The sequence below is a fragment of the Scleropages formosus genome, chromosome 18 (assembly GCF_900964775.1).
Source record: "Scleropages formosus chromosome 18, fSclFor1.1, whole genome shotgun sequence".
NCBI classification, from domain to species: domain Eukaryota; kingdom Metazoa; phylum Chordata; class Actinopteri; order Osteoglossiformes; family Osteoglossidae; genus Scleropages; species Scleropages formosus.
In genome coordinates, this window is record NC_041823.1 from 30,310 (window position 1) to 49,262 (window position 18,953).

The following is an 18,953-nucleotide window of genomic DNA, read 5'->3' on the forward strand; positions in this document are numbered from 1 at the left end:
AACTTTATCTTTAATCTTTGGGACAGCAGACAATGAAATGACAGAGCAGCTGCTTTAGTATTTAAATGACCCCGATTTGAATTCCACTTCCTGTTGTAATACCTTTCAGCAAAGAACCATACAATAGCTCCACTAAAGTTACCCAAGCGTATACATTGGCAAATCATTAAAAGTTGCAATGGAGAAAAGTGTTTGCTAAACAAATAAATGTGAAACTGATCCCATTGTGTTACACACGAATCATAAACAATATAATAAGGTTAATAAACTAAGACCGAACAAACACTGCTCAGTCATATCTAATCACACAGAGGACACAGAATTTCTCCTTCTCTAGTAGAAACAATAACATAGCCCATGCATCACCTTTGGAATTTCTAAAGGCAACTCTCAGGTTTTGCAGAGTTTAAGAAAAACTGGACTCCCAACAGGGGTGTGGGCTGTTAAGTCTCATTTTGTCTTCATCACCATTTGACTTTTTCCTGGAAGCAGCAAAAAAGAAAATTAGTCCACAATGATAGAATGATCTCAGAATGACCTTAGGTACCAGTCTGTTTACAATGTATCAATCAAGAAAAGATATGCTGTAAAATAAATATAAACACACACACACACACACAGAACCACTTGTCCCAAACAGGGCTGCAGGGAACCAGAGCCCACCAGGTAACACAGGGCATAAGGCCGGAGGGGGAGGGGACACACCCAGAACAGCACGCCAGTCCGTCACAAGGCACCCCAAATGGGACTCGAACCCCAGATCCACCAGAGAGCAGGACTGTGGTCCAACCCACTGCGCCACCACACCCCTGCTGTAAAATACCACATCCTATAAAAAGTTTTTACTTTGTAATTGTTTTCATTTTTACAATATTTTTCTTACATTTACTCAGTGGTCAACAACTAACTTTGTTCTAACAAATCCCTTACTGTAAGTAACTCCAATTTAAAAGTGATGTAGCAGTCTTTCAGTTGAATAACATAAAACTACATAATAACTACATATGAATTGATTTAACTGTACAAAACTACACGTTTACCAGAATAACTAAATGCATTAGCTAAAACAGCATAGAAATAAAGTCATTCTGCATAGGTATTTATTTAGTTACAAAATTACTATTACACAAACATAACAATGCAGTACAACAATTTTTTTTGCCGCATATGAAGTAAGCTGAGAGCAGGGGCGGACTGGCCATCTGGACTTTCTGGAGAAGTCCAGAACGGCCGTCAGCCTGGCTGGTTCATCATCAAAGAAAAAGTGTCAGATTAAGTGACGTTGACAGTCGACAAAAGGGAGCACTAATGCAATCTTTTTTTGCTTATAATAAACCGAAACTGACGCAAAGGAAAGTGGGCTCATGATGGCAAGCAAAAAACGTAAAGATAAAGGCGGTTGGGAGAAGCTAAAAGAAAAAAAAGCGAAGTCCTTAGAGACCGACGCTACAAAATTCAAAAAAATAACAGAGATGTTTGGCAATAGTGTTTCCAGCAGCAGTGCAACTGCAGGCAGCAGTAGCTCTAATCTTGAGCCTGATGAGAGAGATACAGCAGCAGTTTCTCCTGAGCCAATGGTTCTGGTGAGTCGCCTGTCAGGACAGTTACATCAGGTTACCTTTGCCTGCCTCTCTCACTATAGAGCATGTAGCCTATGAACAGCACTATAGTAAAATCCCAGTACATCCCTAGTCCGAATGTTCACTGCTATTTATCACTCCGCATTGTCCATCCATCCATCCATCTTCCTCCGCTTTATCCGGGGCCGGGTTGCGGGGGCAGCAGTCCGAGCAGAGTCCTCCAGACTTCCCTCTCCCCGCACACCTCCTCCAGTTCCTCTGGGGGAACCCCAAGGCGTTCCCAGGCCAGCCGGGAGACATAGTCTCTCCAACGTGTCCTGGGTCTGCCCCGAGGCCTCCTCCCAGTGGGACAAGCCCGGAACACCTCCCCAGGGAGGCGTCCAGGAGGCATCCGGAACAGATGCCCGAGCCACCTCAACTGGCTCCTCTCGATGCGGAGGAGCAGCGGCTCTACTCCGAGCTCCTCCCGGGTGACTGAGCTCCTCACCCTATCCCTAAGGGTGCGCCCAGCCACTCTGCGGAGGAAACTCATTTCTGCCGCTTGTATCCGCAATCTCATTCTTTCGGTCATGATCCAGAGTTCATGACCATAGGTGAGGGTAGGAACGTAGATCGACCGGTAAATTGAGAGCTTCGCCTTACGACTCAGCTCCCTCTTCACCACAACAGACCGGTACAATGACCGCATTACTGCGGACGCCGCACCGATCCGTCTGTCAACCTGCCGCTCCATTTTTCCCTCACTCGTGAACAAGACCCCGAGATACTTAAACTCCTCCACTTGAGGGAGCAACTCCACCCTAACCCGGAGGGGGCAATCCACCTTTTTCCGACTGAGAACCATGGCCTCGGATTTGGAGGTGCTGATTCTCATCCCCGCCGCTTCGCACTCGGCTGCAAACCTCCCCAGTGCACGCTGCAAGTCTTGACTTGATGAAGCCAACAGGACCACATCGTCCGCAAAAAGCAGAGACGAGATCTCGCGGCCACCAAAACAGACACCCTCCGTTCCCTGACTGCGCCTAGAAATTCTGTCCATGAAGATAATGAACAGAATCGGTGACAAAGGGCAGCCCTGGCGGAGTCCAGCATGCACCGGGAACAGGTCTGACTTACTGCCGGCAATGCGAACCAAGCTCCTGCTCCGGTCATACAGGGAACGAACAGCCCGTAGCAACGAGCCCCGAACCCCATAATCCCGAAGTACCCCCCACAGGATGCCACGAGGGACACGGTCGAATGCCTTCTCCAGGTCCACAAAACACATATGGACTGGTGGGTCAAACTCCCACGAACCCTCCAGCACCCTAGTGAGGGTATAGAGCTGGTCCAGTGTTCCACGGCCAGGGTGAAAACCGCATTGCTCCTCCTGAATCCGAGGTTCGACTATCGGTCGGATTCTCCTTTCCAGTACCCTGGCATAGACTTTCCCAGGGAGGCTAAGGAGTGTGATCCCCCTGTAGTTGGAACACAATCTCCGGTCCCCCTTCTTAAAAAGAGGGACCACCACCACGGTCTGCCAGTCCAGAGGCACCGTTCCCGAACTCCACGCGATGCTGCAGAGGCGTGTCAGCCAAGACAGCCCCACAACATCCAGAGACTTGAGAAACTCGGGGCGGATCTCATCCACCCCCAGAGCCTTGCCACCGAGGAGTTTTTTGACTACCTCAGCAACTTCAGCCAGGGTAATGGACGAGTCCCCCTTCAAGTCCCCAGCCTCAGCTTCCTCTGCGGAAGGCGTGTCGGAGGGATTAAGGAGATCCTCAAAGTACTCCTTCCACCGCCCGAGAACATCCTCAGCAGAAGTCAGCAGCGCACCACTTCCACTGTAAACAGTGTTCGTGGAACACCGCTTCCCCCCTCTGAGTCGCCGGACGGTTTGCCAGAATCTCTTTGAGGCCGACCGAAAGTCTTCCTCCATGGCCTCACCGAACTCCTCCCAAGCCTGAGTTTTTGCCGCGGCGACTGCCAGAGCTGCGCTCCGTTTGGCCTGTTGGTACCTGTCAGCTGCTTCAGGAGTCCCATGAGCCAGCCAGGCCCAATAGAACTCCTTCTTCAGCTTGACGGCATCCCTTACTTCTGGTTTCCACCACCGTGTTCGGGGATTGCCGCCGCGACAGGCGCCGGAGACCTTATGGCCGCAGCTCCGAACCGCCACCCCGACAATGGAGGCGCGGAACATAGTCCATTCAGACTCGGGACCTGGTTGAAGCTCTGTCGGAGGTGGGAGTTGAAGACCTCTCTGACAGGGGCCTCCGCCAAACGTTCCCAACAGACCCTCACTATGCGTTTGGGCCTGCCAGGTCTGTCCAGCTTTTTCCCCCGCCATCGAATCCAACTCACCACCAGGTGGTGATCAGTTGACAGCTCAGCCCCTCTCTTCACCCGAGTGTCCAAGACATATGGCCGAAAGTCAGAAGAAACGACTACAAAGTCGATCATCGACCTCCGACCTAGGGTGTCCTGGTGCCAAGTGCACTGATGGACACCCTTATGCATGAACATGGTGTTCGTTATGGATAAACCGCGACTAGCACAGAAATCCAATAACAACTCACCGCTCGGGTTCAGATCAGGGAGGCCGTTCCTCCCAATCACGCCCCTCCAGGTATCACTGTCGCTGCCCACGTGGGCGTTAAAGTCCCCCAGTAGAACGACAGAGTCCCCAGTGGGAGCGCTTTCCAGCACGCCCCCCAGGGACTCTAAAACGGCCGGGTACTCTACGCTGCCGCTAGGCGCATAAGCACAAACGACAGTGAGAGACCGTTCCCTGACCCGAAGGCGTAGGGAGACGACCCTCTCATTCACCGGGGTAGACTCCAACACATGGCGGCTGAACTGGGGGGCTATTAATAAGCCCACACCAGCCCGCCGCCTCTCACCTTGGGCAACGCCAGAATAGTGGAGAGTCCACCCCCGATCGAGGAGAGTGGTTCCAGAACCCAAGCTGTGAGTGGAAGTGAGCCCGACTATATCTAGACGGTATCTCTCGACTTCCCGCACCAGCTCAGGCTCCTTCCCCGCCAGTGAGGTGACATTCCAAGTCCCAAAAACCAGAGTTGGCGCCCGAGGTTTGGGTCGGCCGGGCACTCGGCCCCAACCACCGCCCAAATCACAATGTACCGGCCCCTTACGGTTTCTCCGGCAGGTGGTGAGCCCACCGAAGAGCGGCTCCACGTCATGGCTTCGGGCTGAGCCCGGCCAGGCCCCGTGGGCATAGACCTGGCCACCAGGCGCTCGCATGCGAGCCCCCCCCCCCAGGCCTGGCTCGAGGGTGGGGCCCCGGTGACCCCATACCGGGCGGGGTAAACGAAAGCCTTGATTTTTCCTTCATAAGGGGTTTTTGAACCGCGCTTTGTCTCGTCTGTCATCCAGGACCTGTCTGCCATGGGAGACCCTACCAGGGGCATATAGCCCCAGACAACATAGCTCCTGGACTCATTCAGGCACTCAAACCCCTCCACCACGGTAAGGTGGCGGTTCACGGAGGAGGGGGATGAGTGTATTTACCCATTTATATGGCACGGTAATTTTTACTGTGTGAGTTCAGTGTTAGTTCCTTGATTAAGGACATTACAGCAGGAGGAGAGATACAGACCTGGGTCCTTCGACTTATTGCAGAAAACAACAATAAACACGTAGCTATTAACTCATTTGTACTGTAACACTTCGGGTTCTGTCAGGGAGCAGAACTAAGGACAGACTCGAGATGCCTGTCACACTGCTCACTGGTGGGGGATAAGATGTGTTCTCTGTTTTCCTTCTGTACTGCACTGGCAAGTTTCAGTTGACAGTGAGCACATTGTCCTTCCTGTCTCTTTGTGTTGCCTCAGTCACATGCACATAGCCAAACACAACCCCTGCACACACACATTCATATATTACAAATTATATATTATATATAAACGGCTTTAATAAGGTTAATATCTTCATTTTCACAATGGCAGCAAATAAAATGATGCGAATAAAGCCTCAGTTCTGCAATCAAAATGAAGACCATCTAACATCAGACATTTGTAACGTTACACAACTCCTTTAACAGCATCGTGTTCATGTGTTTTTCAGAGGGATGTGGAAAGTGTCGAGAACTTTATTTTCTTACATTTTTGTGAATCAAATGATTAAATGTGCCTGTCCACTGTACCTTGTCTCACAGCCTATACTTGCCAGTTAAACTCAAGACCACTATGACCTTGCACTCGAAAAGTGGTTCTTGATAATGGATGTAGAAACACAGAAACAAATGTTTGTAGAACACAGAAACAAAGAATGTGTGTATTAATAGACACACTGGGATAAATAACTCACCCCAGAGATGGCGGTCCAGGACTTTTCCTACATGATAGAGGAGTATGACAAGAAACATGTTGAGTAAGAAGAAGCCAAGTAAACCTGGGGTGCTGAAGAGGCCAAGCATGGGGTACACCCAGATGCCTACAGACAGATATACCCAGATGACCCTGTAAAGAGAAAACTGATGAATAACCAGATAGAGGAGACATTTTAGAGCATCTTGTTAAACTGTTCCAAATTCCTAATATCCTCTCTTATTTTTACACCAGACAGGGTGAAAGAAAAGGAAATTTAAATATTTTATTGAAAACTTTGAAACTGCTAGTACATGTAAAATTAGCCATGGTTTTTGCCATTTAAAAATAAGTAATGTTATAACACGGTTACAACAAGATTTTTTATTTTTTATTTTTAAATATTAATGAGGTGAAAAATTATTACGAATGTTAATAAGCTTTCACCAGAGCAGATATGCTGATCCCACTATGCCTAGAGCAGCCAGACCCATCCAAGTCTTGGGGAAAGTGTGAGGTTGCAGTAGTAACTCCCCTAGAAGTATAGGCAGGACCAAGGTATGCTGAAACACAAGATACACATTCTTAGTTTATGTAGTGACTCACAACTATACTATGTACATATCTAGTGCTGCTTGAAAGACTGTGAACAACATAAGTATGGTCATTATTTTTGCATAAAATATTAAAATAAACTTAGAAAATATAAATCTTAAACTACACTTATAAAATGAATAAATGATTATGACTCACACACCTGATTCTACTTACCTGCTCAACCAGTGCAACTTGGAGCTCATTTATTTTTGCACCTGCACTATTTCTGTTTTTCTGCAACACGCAAGATATTCCTCTAAAGTAGCATATTGAATTGATAGCTACACACCTTTTATGTTAGATAAGAAAGACTGCTTCTCCTTGAATAATGAGTTTGTTATGAAACTATGGGACAAAAAGGGCTTCTCATACTTTCAAGCAGTACTGTACATGCTAAACATGGCATACAAATTCATGCATAAAATCACAATACACATTAAACACCCTGACAGATAACATACACCCTCAAAGGAATGATGAACAGTCCAAGTACCCTGCACACTGAAAACAACATGCACTGGTTTCCCATGTTATGTATATCTGAATTAAAAGTTTTTCAAGGAAACACAAAACATATTTTTTAGTTTGTGCTTACCCTGAACTGATACAGTAAAAATGACTCAGCTTAATAAATGGGTAAATAAGCATAAGCAGCTTAACATTGTAAGTCATTTTGGAGAAAGGTATCAGGTGATAAAGAGCACAAGACAGAACTGCCTTATTTTAACTCATGTTCCAAGTGTTTATAACTTGTGTTTGGTGTTCATTAATGGCTGTAAGCAATAAAAATATGAGGAATTATTCATTTTCATAAACCACTTGTCCTGATCAGGGTCACAGAGATCCAGAGGCTATCCTCTAATCACTAGGCATAAGTCTGTGGGGGTTACACCCAGGATGTGACACTAGTCAAATTATTAATATTAATAACTAATTAATAGGATAAGAAGCCGGCGTACAAACTATGTTATCGGACACATGCTCAGACAATGTACTTATACTCAGAAAAGGCTTACAGACTCACCTAAGGGGCTCTGACCCAGACAAGGTACAGGAAGAGAGAAAAGGGTAACTGTGCTATTCAAGGGTAATACAGCAGGAGTAAGGAGTGGGGCTTCCCTTGTAAACAGCTCTGTTACCTGAACAGTCTGATATACTAACCATGCCATGATTCATCCAGGAGGGAAAGAAGTCATCTAGAGATGCTGGGAAGATGAGCTGGCGATCGTAAATGAAGATCACCCAAAAAATCAGCACCACAAACTGAAATACGATATAGAAGTTGAGGCTTCAGTGCACTACGTGAAACAGAAATAATAAACTTGTTGCAACTGATAAACACAGTAATTGTAGAAATTTAAATGGAATCACACTTTTTCATTGTCTTTTGCCTTTACGAGTGATTCTCGGTCTTAATAGCAGTAAAATCTCTTTTTCTTTCAGCCAAACATTTCTTTCACCCGCTTGGGTTTTGTGTTAAACTGCAACTGCAGGTGATTCCATACTCAGTCAATTAAACTACCCTTTCAAAGTGTAATCTTCAAAGACAAAAAGTACAAGCTCGGTCCAACGTCTTCAACTGATATGTAAAAAGATGACTTATTTGTTGCTTGCATGAGCTGCTTCCCATGTCCAGGGTGAAGCCTGTTGTTTTTGCCATATCCACAGGGCACTCAATTACCACAGCCTCAAAGTAAACCTACCGGCTCTAAAAAGCCATTTTTACCGCATGCTAAAGGTGAGTGTACTTACCACAGACTCAGCGTAACCCTCCTTACCAGATCCTCCGGGTAACCTAACTAATCACACTCTCAGAGAAACTGTAGTTACCGCACCTTCAAAGTAGCCCAACTTACCATACCTTCAGTGTGCTCCATTTACCACAGTTTAGCTGTACTTGCCACTCCCTCAGTGTAGCTCTATTTACCACACTAAAGGTAGCTCAACTAATCAGAACCTGAAGGAAGCCCTACTTACCACACCCACAGGGAAGGCGAACACAGAGAACAGCAGGTCACGGCTCAGCAGCAACAGTCTAGCTGTGCTCTTGCCTCCCATTTCCAGGAGGTCATTCAACACTGCCAGGCCAAAGAAGACCATTTGCAGAACCTATGTCAACAAGAAGTCACTGTAAGTATGGAGAAATTTGTGCTGTGAGAGGTACCTTTGTTGCCGAATACCTCCAGGGTTCTGGGTCTGTCTACATGGAACTGGCTTTGTTCTTGTTTCCATGCTGATGCCAGTTACCTCCTACATTTCAAAGACATGCTTTTTAGGCCATTTCAATCTCTTAACTGCTCCGAGTAAGTGCATGTGTGAATTCGTGTTGCTTTGAGGAATTCAGGAAATTCACCTGCTTTACCCAATGATGATTTATGTACCATACATTTATGCATTGATGTACCAGTTCACCTAAGAAGTGTGTGTTTTTAAGGGAAATGCAATTTTATTTATATTATACTATCTCTTGAACATTTTATGATCTGTGAAATCAAACAAAAGAGCACCTTACCAGGTTTAAGAAAGTGAGATATTTCCAGGGTCCGCCATACAAAAACATCCCAGCAGGAAGTTCATCAGCATCCTTGGCCATGAGTGAGAGAATGAGGAATGTGTACCAGCTCCAGGCTGACACATGAAAGACTTTTCCAAGTGTAGCTCTCATGTCTCCTCCAGCCTCGTTCTTTCTGTCTTGTCTTGCAGGTCTTCTCTGCTATGTGTTTGGTGGGGAAACAGCAGTCGGCTTTGTTTTGTCTAGTGCTGAGAATATTTCGGTCTACAGGACACGCAAAAGAAAGACTTTAACTGAAGGATTACTTCGATCAGCAAGCTACTTAAACCATGGCCAAGAGGGTTGTGAAAGCACATTTATACACAAGGCTTTCTCTGTTCTTGATGATGTAAAGGGCTTCTATATTCTGTTTCACAACCAGAGAATAATGGAATAAAATTCTTATTAAAACATTTTTGACTTTGTTTATGTGAAATTTTGGCCTTTTAAAAAACTCCTTCCAAACCACATAAAATTACAAATTAACCCCTCATTTTCATTTAGTTGGGGCTGTTCAGATGCAGGTTTGAATTAGGCTCAGTTGGTATATGTTCTCCCTGTATCTGCATTCCTCCGGGTGCTCTGGTTTCTTCCCACAGTCCAACAGACTCAAAGTTCAGGAGTACTTACAACAACAAATTGCCCGTAGTGTGTGTGTATCCTGTGATGGACTGGTGTCACATCCAGGGTGAACTCCACACAGCCTTGTGCCTAGTGATTACAGGATAGGCTCTGGACCTCCGTGACCCTGAAATAAATATAAAATTTAATATGAATGTCTTTGTTTTTGTAACCTTGTGAAGAGTTCTGTGGCAAACCTTGCAAAGAGAACCATGCTGAAAATGAACTGAAATTAATAAATGTGAATATTGATCTGTGTGCATTACCTTAGCAGAAGGGGAGACTTCCATGTACATATGATTCAAAACACAGTTAATTTGTTACTTTCTATCATATGAACCCATGTAAATTACACAAGTAGCTGCAAAAGTGTTTATCCATTACTCAGCAATTAATGGCATGCACATACATACCACAGAGACCCACTGGGGGCAGCATTTCATCTATCAATCAATACATTGATTCATCATTTCATCAAATTTGGTTTTGTGTAGCACATTTTCAGAAGCAGCTTTTCATGAAGTGCAGAGAGAATGACTGCTAATACAATACAAACTGAAAACTATCCCCTGATTATAACAAGCAAGAAGCTGACAAATCCTCCTAGAGAAGTGTTCAATAACAGGGTACTTTGTACAGCGTATAAGCAACAAGGGACTGCAAGAGTCACAGAAGCTTGTCATCAAAATGTCTGTCACATTTTGTCAACTCTGGGTTTGGTGGCAGTTTGGTGGTCCTAAGGAGAAGTGGCCCAAACTCAAAGACCTCGAGGTTCTTGGTTCTAGCTCTGGTTCCAGGGTGGTGGAATGATCTCCCTGTTTCACTCAGAACTGCTGAATACCTCCCATCACTCAAGAGTGGTCTGAAAACACATGACCTTTGGACCACTTCTCTCCTGATCTTGTCCCTACTCCATAAAGTTTCACTTCATTATCTGTTCATAAAAAAGCAGTATTAGAAAAAACCCAATCAATGTCAATTCTATATGCAGCTTTTTGTGTTACATGTGCTGGATAAACTGTAGTTTTGGATTAACTGACTATACTTCGAGAATATCCTGTCTGTATCTACACTGTTGGAAAACAAGGCCATCTGTACTTCCAAGCACTTGCCTTGCAGTCCTTCACTATGAGAAGACAGGCCAAGGCAGCACCTGTACAGCAGCTTTCCTCAAGACAGTTCTGACCACCTGGTATTGCCCCACTGTGACCTCAGGGAGTGACGATTTGCTGTTCCAGGGTCAGCAGCATGGGGCCTGTCTCTCACTGTCCTGTCACGGATGTGGGCACTGTGTCTGCTGCCAGTCTGATGTGTTGGTCTGCCCTGGTATGGTCACTCGACGGTCGGGTTGGACAGCGCTATGCAGTATTAGCACTAAATTGTTTACCTTTTCATCTTATACTGGTAAATACTCGTTTCACAAAATTCTGGTACCATTATTGTTCTTTTTGCTCAACAAAAGCTCTGTCTTCCACATTATTCTCCAAAAAATATGAAAATTTAACAAAAATTGAGGATATTTGCTGAAAACTTTACAAAATCATGCCTGTAAGATGGCAATCTATAATAACATGACTAAAACGATACTCATTTGATTTAACCACAACATAATCCACACTTTTTTTAAAAGAAAAATTCTGATTATTTGTAATAAGTAAAACTGAAAAGAAATTAACTTGTTCATCTTAAGTGTAACAAAACACCACACATTTATTCTGAGTTTGAGTTTCATCGTCAGTATCTAGTTAGTATTTAATGTTTTGTGCATAAGAAATGCATTATTAATACTGTTAATGATACTGTCATCTACCCTGCCGGTCTGCTAAAACCTTTTCAGCAGTCAGGTCACAGGGGAGAAGCCTAATCCGTAGTGTCTTGCAATGCAGGCATGCAGAATTCGAGTGGCCCTCTCCCTCATTTCTAGGGACATTTGAGGCATTATGGGATGCACAGAAAACTATGGGTAGCCTTTGTCTTGCTGTGACCTATGCTTGGAACTAGGGCCTTTTTCAGGGTGAGCTGAGCATACATTGCTCCACCAGGACCTCGTTGAGTGAAAGTGCACTTAGGGGTTTTTGTGTATCCGACAAGTTGCAATGCTTCATTACACAGGATGCCTTGCCACTCAGAGAACAAGAAACAAACTGACACAATTTTATGAAAGTATACAATCTATAACTACAGTTCTCTCATTCCAGAAAATATTTTTTTTCCCATCACTATGTACTTCTCAGATTGTTGATGAAATGTACTTCTGTTTGCTATTACTTGCGCTTTACAATTAGAAAAGTGTCTGTTCAGCAAATAAATATAAATGTATTTGGAGACCATTATCCCTCTGAAATCCTAAAGGTAACTGCAATTTAATATATCCAAGGATACAACTTTTTTTTGTTTTTTTTTAAAAAAAAAAGAAACATAAGAATAATTTTTGAAAATGCTCACAAATCAAAATTTCAAAGAAGTCTATGTGAACAACCTTCAGCACTTGTGAAAGACAAAGTTTGCTTGCATATTGAATAAGATATTACATCTACTTAGATATTAAAAAGATGCATTTACTCACACATAAAAAATGTGCTGCAGGATGCATTGTCTTGCTGGGTGAAAGTGAATGTTCACGAAGGCATTGCAGACCTTTTAAAACAGATACATGTAACACACAGTTCATACGTTAATTTGCACATCATTAGACTCATAGAAGCAGCATTATTTCCAGTAAAAGACAATGTAATGAAAGGGTGATGTGGCTGACAGGTGTGTCCAGTGGAGGAGGAGGAATGTCAGGGGAGAATGGATTAAAAAGGAGGGTTTGGTGTAGACAGAGCAGTCAGTGTCCTCTCTCACTGTGAAGGGAGCATGAGGTGGAGGAGGAGGAGGGATGTTCGTACAGGCTGGATATAAAGGGAGGCTGGCAGTGCAATCAGTGGCTCTATTTCAAGAGTTATGTGCTGCAAAAGTAAATCATTACTGATTAAATGTTTTAACATTATTCTTGACATTTTACCAAAAGGAAGCAATTAAAAAAAAAATTATAAATTCAGTTTTAAATTTTAAACACTTCCATAATGGAAATTTACATGCTTTTCACATTGATGGTTATGATCTGCTCTGGACTACAAACAGGTAGGTTTAATGTAATTATTCTTTACACTGTACAGATTGTGTCAACTGATCTCTGCAATAACATTGTATAGGTTCATACTGCTGAGTTCACTTAATTATGTTTTCGCATTCCTGAGCATGTCCACATGAACAAAGAAATGTCATTAAGTGCTATGATGAGTTTCTGTTGAAGGAGACAGTGCATATTTATGTTTTGACAGGTGAATATGCAGTGTGGTATTTTACCAGTATATACTCAAGATCTCCAGCTCATGGCCCCATCAGGTCAATCTGACCTGCAGTTCCTGCTCAGCAGGGCAAGAACAGCTTCAGCACTTAATTAAAGTTACTTCTTTTACCTTCATATCACCAGTGGACAGCACCGTCTCCAGCAGTCTCCTGACTCGTCACCCCAGGACAAAGAGATGCTCCTGTGCAACATTCCTTGACAGGGAATGTGTTTATTTCTGCCACCTTGACATCATCTGGGTCAACACACCAGAGTAAGGATTATGCAATATCTATAAATACTAAAGATAATAAATTGTAACCTACAGTAGCACAGGCATAATACCAAGTTTGTGCACAAAGGTTTTATGTTTCCTTCGCAGAAAAACAACTCCTTATGGACTTGGAAGCATTCAGAGAAAGAAGCGCTGGCTGATGGCAACAATACCAAGCCAGCGCTGCAGGTGTGACGATAAGGCAGATACAAGATGTGCAGCCTTCTGTCCTCCTGAGCATTAGACACAGGTGAGTTCTTGGAAAAGTGTCAAGCAGAAACTAGTTTATGATTGAGCTGCTGTGAAGATCATATTACATTTCTTTGAATTTTTCATAATGGTAGTTCTCTGTTTCCTATAAACAAGTTCTGTTGTGGTTTTGTTTATTTGATGCCGATGTATTCAGAGGTCTGTTGAAAAGTATTCAGTTAAGATTAGGGTTACAGCAAGGTTGAGATTATAGTAAAGAAGCCTGCGGTATCCATCACAAGCAAAAAGAATGAATCAACAGCAACAGTTAAAAACATAGAAAAGTACATTTTTAACTGGCATGTTCATTTAATAGAAAGTAACATTTTTGTAGCAAACATGAAAATTTGAAGTTATTTGTAGTGGTGATGAATGGTAAGAATTAGATTGATAGAATATCAGAGTGTCCTTTATGAAAGTCATAGCCCATGACTGGGAAACATGGGGACAATGGGCAACGTGTAGCTGGAACGGAAACAAGTAGTTTTAGATAACGTGCTCAGTGTGAATCATACAGGAAAGAGACTCATTAAGAAAATATATACTCTAGAATTTCTATCTAAAAAAAGCATCTCATCCCAAGTCATTGCAAAGAGCCAAATTCATTAAAAAGCATTCACTTTTTTTCCCCACATGTTCAGAAAAAAGCCTAATTTCTTGTACTTTTTTGCACCATGATTAAAGTATCTATAGATGTCTGTATTTAAATTGCAAACAGAAAAAGTTTAAGTGCTGAAGACATGTTCATTTTAAAACACATTTCATGAACATGGAAATGTCTTTGCTCTAAGTTTAAACATTAAACATAATGCATTTTGTTTTTACTGATTCGGAAAATACTTTGGATTCAAGAAGAGTGCAAGATAGTGTTCATGACTTTCTATATGATAATTTTTACAGCATTTCTTTTGACTTCTTCCAAACTTGAATCTTTGCGTGAAGTTGTTCAAACAGAAGATCATGTTGTAAGAATGACTCTCTTCCTCCATTCCTAAGGAGAAGAAGCAGAGCAAGGCCAGCGGGGGGCTGCTGGAGTTGAAAGTCTTGGAGAGTTCAACCTGGACCGAAGGTGCAGGACAGAGCAGCTCAACAGGTTCATAAGATCCCCACCAAAAGGCACACGGTCATTCAACGGGTTTCACAGATACTTCGAGCTCTTTCCTTTCTGAAAGGGGACGTGTTTGGAGCAAGCAGACTCAACCATGATCCAGAAGCTGTACCCTACCTCGGTGTATTTACACTCTCTAGAAGCTCCCTCAGTCTCCCTCACCTCTGCCTTATTCAAAACCCACACTCATCTCACACACACACACACACATTCTGAACTGCTTGTCCCATACGGGGTCGCGGGGAACCGGAGCCTACCCGGCAACGCAGGGCGTAGGGCCGGAGGGGGACGCCAAGCGGGACTCAAACCCCAGACCCACTGGAGAGCAGGACCCAGTCCAACCCACTGCACCACCGCACCCCTCCCCCAACTCATCTCCACCTGCATATTCATGGAGACACTCAGCATACTCATCTCCACTTCCATATGCACTGCTCTCCACATCCACATTCAGTTCTACTTCTTTTTGTCCTCACTTCTTCTTGTGCATGTCAGCATTTCATCTACAGAATAGTGACACTGTCTGGGCTCTTATGGACAAAACATATTCTCCCAATTATACATCTGTCTGTGTGTTATTCATGCAGCAATTTGTATGCAGATATGCGTGGCCAAATTTATATTTTGATAAGTATTCATTCTATTTTATTCATTTTTGCATTTTAATTGATTAACAGAATACCACTGGTTTGAATACTTAAATACAGGTAGTCCTCGACTCATGACAATGTGAACTTATGATGCCCGTCCCATTAACTTAATTTTTGAACCTGGACATTTGGTTACAACATCGAATGACAACCATTCCACCTGCTGTGTGATAACATCGGCTCGCCACACTACCACAGGACACCCACATTTAATTGTTTGGGTCTAAGTCAGTGTTTGGGTGTCTAAAATACTTGCATTTTAATTACATTTACATTTATTCATTTAGCAACGTACATCTCGCATAAAATACAATGTTTGCACAAAGGCATTTTGTAAAAGCATATTTACGAAAGCATTGTTTTATTTACAGAACGTTTAGTTTGCGATTCTGATTAAATTATTTTTTACAAGGCTAGTAAGGGAAAGCCTGAGTATTCCGATGGTATAAAAACATAAATGTGAAAGAAAACAGATTTATAAATGAAAGTGACAATAATAGCGAAGCATGAAAATATAACAATACTGTGCTTTATATTATTATTCTATGTTAGTATTTTAGTATGGTTAAAGTGTGAAGTTAGGGGAAATATAACAAAGCCCTATTATACAATATACCATTCAGCCTTTTTGATTGTTTAGATCTCCCTGTGGTTTATATGGTATACATGCAGTATGTTGTGTTTTGCAATTTACAACAAAGGTGAACATAACCCCATTGTTAAGTTGAGGAAACCTGTAATGTCGATTCAGATGCTTGCTGCTGATAGCTTTTATATTCTGTAATGAGTGCAGGGCAGGTAAAGTTAGTTTTTCAAAATTTATTATGTTGACATTATGGCAGCATCTCTGTAAACACCGTTTACTTATTCGTAATAAGATTTACTTGTATGAAATGCAATATTCATATGTTAAACGTATGGTTTATTTTGGCCAAGTTGGTCTGAACCATTTGTACTATTTCATTTCTGTGAAATGATTTGCCAAATGATCCCACTAGTAATTAAACAGTTTTTTAAACAATGAAATCAGTGCATTCACATTGAGCATAGCACTTTGAAATATTCAGTTATTGGGATGATATTGGCTAATGTTAATCTGCTATGAGGATGAAGGAAGCAAGAACACTTACAAATAGTTCATAGATGGAACATGTATATTTCTAAAGCAGGCCTCAGAATTCTGGATGAAAGAAAAGAAATTCCCCACAGTCAGACTAAACAACTTTTCTTTGTTATACCTTCCTCTACTCCTCATTTTTCTCTACTCCTCTACTTTATTATTATCTGAAACCAATTCCCATCACCTCAGAATTATTATGTACATTTATTTATATGTTTCCTTTATCCAAGACGACAAATCTTTACATAAGAATAATTCCTAACTAGGATAACTGCAAATCCAACAACTCACTGCAAAATGGGTGGGGGTTGTGTATTGGGTGTGTTCTTGGCCGAAGCACAAAATGTTTTCCACAGTTGAAGTTTAATGGAATTATTAAATTCACATTCTCATCCACTTTTTCATTGCCAGAGAAACAACAAAAGGCAGTCAACTTCAGTAAATCAAGCATATAACATGCAAGTAACAGATGTTATCTTTCTTTATACTTGTGGTTTTCAGTATTGCAGAAGGCTTTAGGAGTTGTGCAGCAAATTTTATGAAGCAGGTGTTTGTTTTATCACCTGCTTTGTTTTACCTCATTTCAATTCAACTGGCCCCATATGCAAAACTCTCCTCTTGATATTTACAGCTGTCTGTTACAGCCAGAATTCACACCTGTCTTACATAGTAAATTGAATGTTTTTTCTCATTTATTAAGTTCTATCTGAAATCTCAAGTGCTGCTGAAAAAAATACATTCCACCTATTTTTTTGTTTGATTTTATTGTGATTTTGGCCCAACGGTGATCTCAATAGTAATGTATGCAGGTATTAAAAAAAAAAAAACTTTTTCCAGTGTGTGTCTTTTTGCATGTCGATCCTGGAATTGCAAAATAAAACTAATAAATGCAACCTCTTTTGGAGCCATTGAAAATTTATGATGACACTGAGCTTGTTTCAACCACGAGGCACTGATTACTGTCAGATCAGGCAAATTACCTACTGGTCTGACTGAAAAGTCTGAAGTTTATCAAAAACATGCCTCTGAATCCCACAGAGAATGTATAAGTCCAAAGGAAGACGATGGAAAGACCTCCCCACAAACCACTGCAATTTCCTGAATAACAGGACAACTGTGGCTCAGTGAGATCCATACTAATAATGCCAAAATAGGTGGCAGCAGAGAGGCCATCTCCAGCCTATTTTTAGATGTCACTAAGCCTATGAATTATTGTAGTGGAGCTTCAAACCTGAGGGCATTTAGACTAAAATAGATACAGCTTTATTATTATAATAATACAACATTAATTTCTATGTGGATCATGACTTCTGGCCAGTAAAAGGGTATTGATGTAATGCGGCACTACCAGTAAGTACTGCAGGGCCCACTTCAGTGTACATATGGTGACTCACACACATTAAAATCACAGCAGGGGAACATGTAGAAACATGCAGTCATGGACATTTACTTCTCCCACCTACCTTGTTGCGGCATGCCATGGCACACAATTATACGTCGTCTCCCCAAGAAACTGACCCCTGGGCCCCCTACGACTTACCCCTCATCCCCCTGTTTAATGAGGGAAGTCAGCACAACGGCTGTGCCAGAAGAGACAGGCCCTGCTGAGTGCCTTCTCTCTCCCTTCCTAATTGGGGGTTGCTTCCTCTCTTTTGTCTTCCTCTCTGGGCTGTTGGTCCTGAACAGCTGTGTGTGGAGCAGAAGGAACAGCCTGGGGCAATAAGAAAACGAGACTGGCAGGGGTTAAGAGAAGAGGTGACACTGGACACCTGGAGGGTGTTGACTCTGCAGAGGAAAGCTTGGAGCCCAGGGGGTTCGCTGTGGAGAAAGGAGCAGAAGCCGTCACCCCACAAGGCTGTCTACTGTTTGGGGTAATTACGGCGTGAGAGATGTTATGTAAACACAACAGTTTTCTTTAGCTCTGAGCTAGACAAAATACAATTCACACTGCTTTTCAGGTCACTCGTTTAAAAAAAAAAAAAAAAAAAAAAAAAAACCATTTACTTTGAAAAATTTGCTTTATTAGTAGTTTATCAATAATTAGAAACTATATCTCCATTTATTGATTTTAACTTCAGATCAAACATTCTGAATATCACACATCTCATTCAAGTTCAAGAGAAATGTGAAATGCTGAATTCCAGGCCTCAGTGTTTATCCTGTGATAAGCTGCCCAGGTTACTCAACACCTCATCTTTGAGCCGAATCGTCCCGCTGGCTCTTTCGCCACAGGTCTCAGTGGCAGCGGATCTCCCAAAGGTCAAAGGGTGAAGCCAGAGGGATTACCAAGATCAAAGAAAGACAGGCCAACACTGCTCCTTGACCCTTGTCCTGTGTATCTATCTTTTCTTGTCTGTGATGATGACGCGCATGCGAGGAAGGGCTCTAACAAGGCTTCACTGCAACATACAAAACAATACGGAAAACTTCTATATTGAACATATGTCCCATTCCATAGGCACACACAGTTATGCCCTGGTACAACACAGATATATAGTTACTAAGGCGATGTGGAGGACTACATAGGTGGCCAAGAGAACTATTCTAGATCAGTCAACAGCA

General features: G+C 42.6%; 1 protein-coding gene across 1 annotated transcript; it reads right to left on the reverse strand.

Moving 5' to 3' along the window:
- Positions 1–361: 361 nt before the first annotated feature.
- Positions 362–9,180, reverse strand: LOC108923672 (androgen-dependent TFPI-regulating protein). Its single transcript, XM_018734576.1, has 6 exons — positions 8,997–9,180; positions 8,462–8,593; positions 7,646–7,747; positions 6,335–6,450; positions 5,889–6,040; positions 362–482 (listed from the first exon to the last, which is right to left on the reverse strand). The coding sequence occupies exons 1-6, from the start codon at positions 9,147–9,149 to the stop codon at positions 451–453; spliced, it is 687 nt and encodes a 228-aa protein (XP_018590092.1). The 5' UTR covers positions 9,150–9,180; the 3' UTR covers positions 362–450.
- Between the last annotated feature and the right edge of the window lie 9,773 nt (positions 9,181–18,953).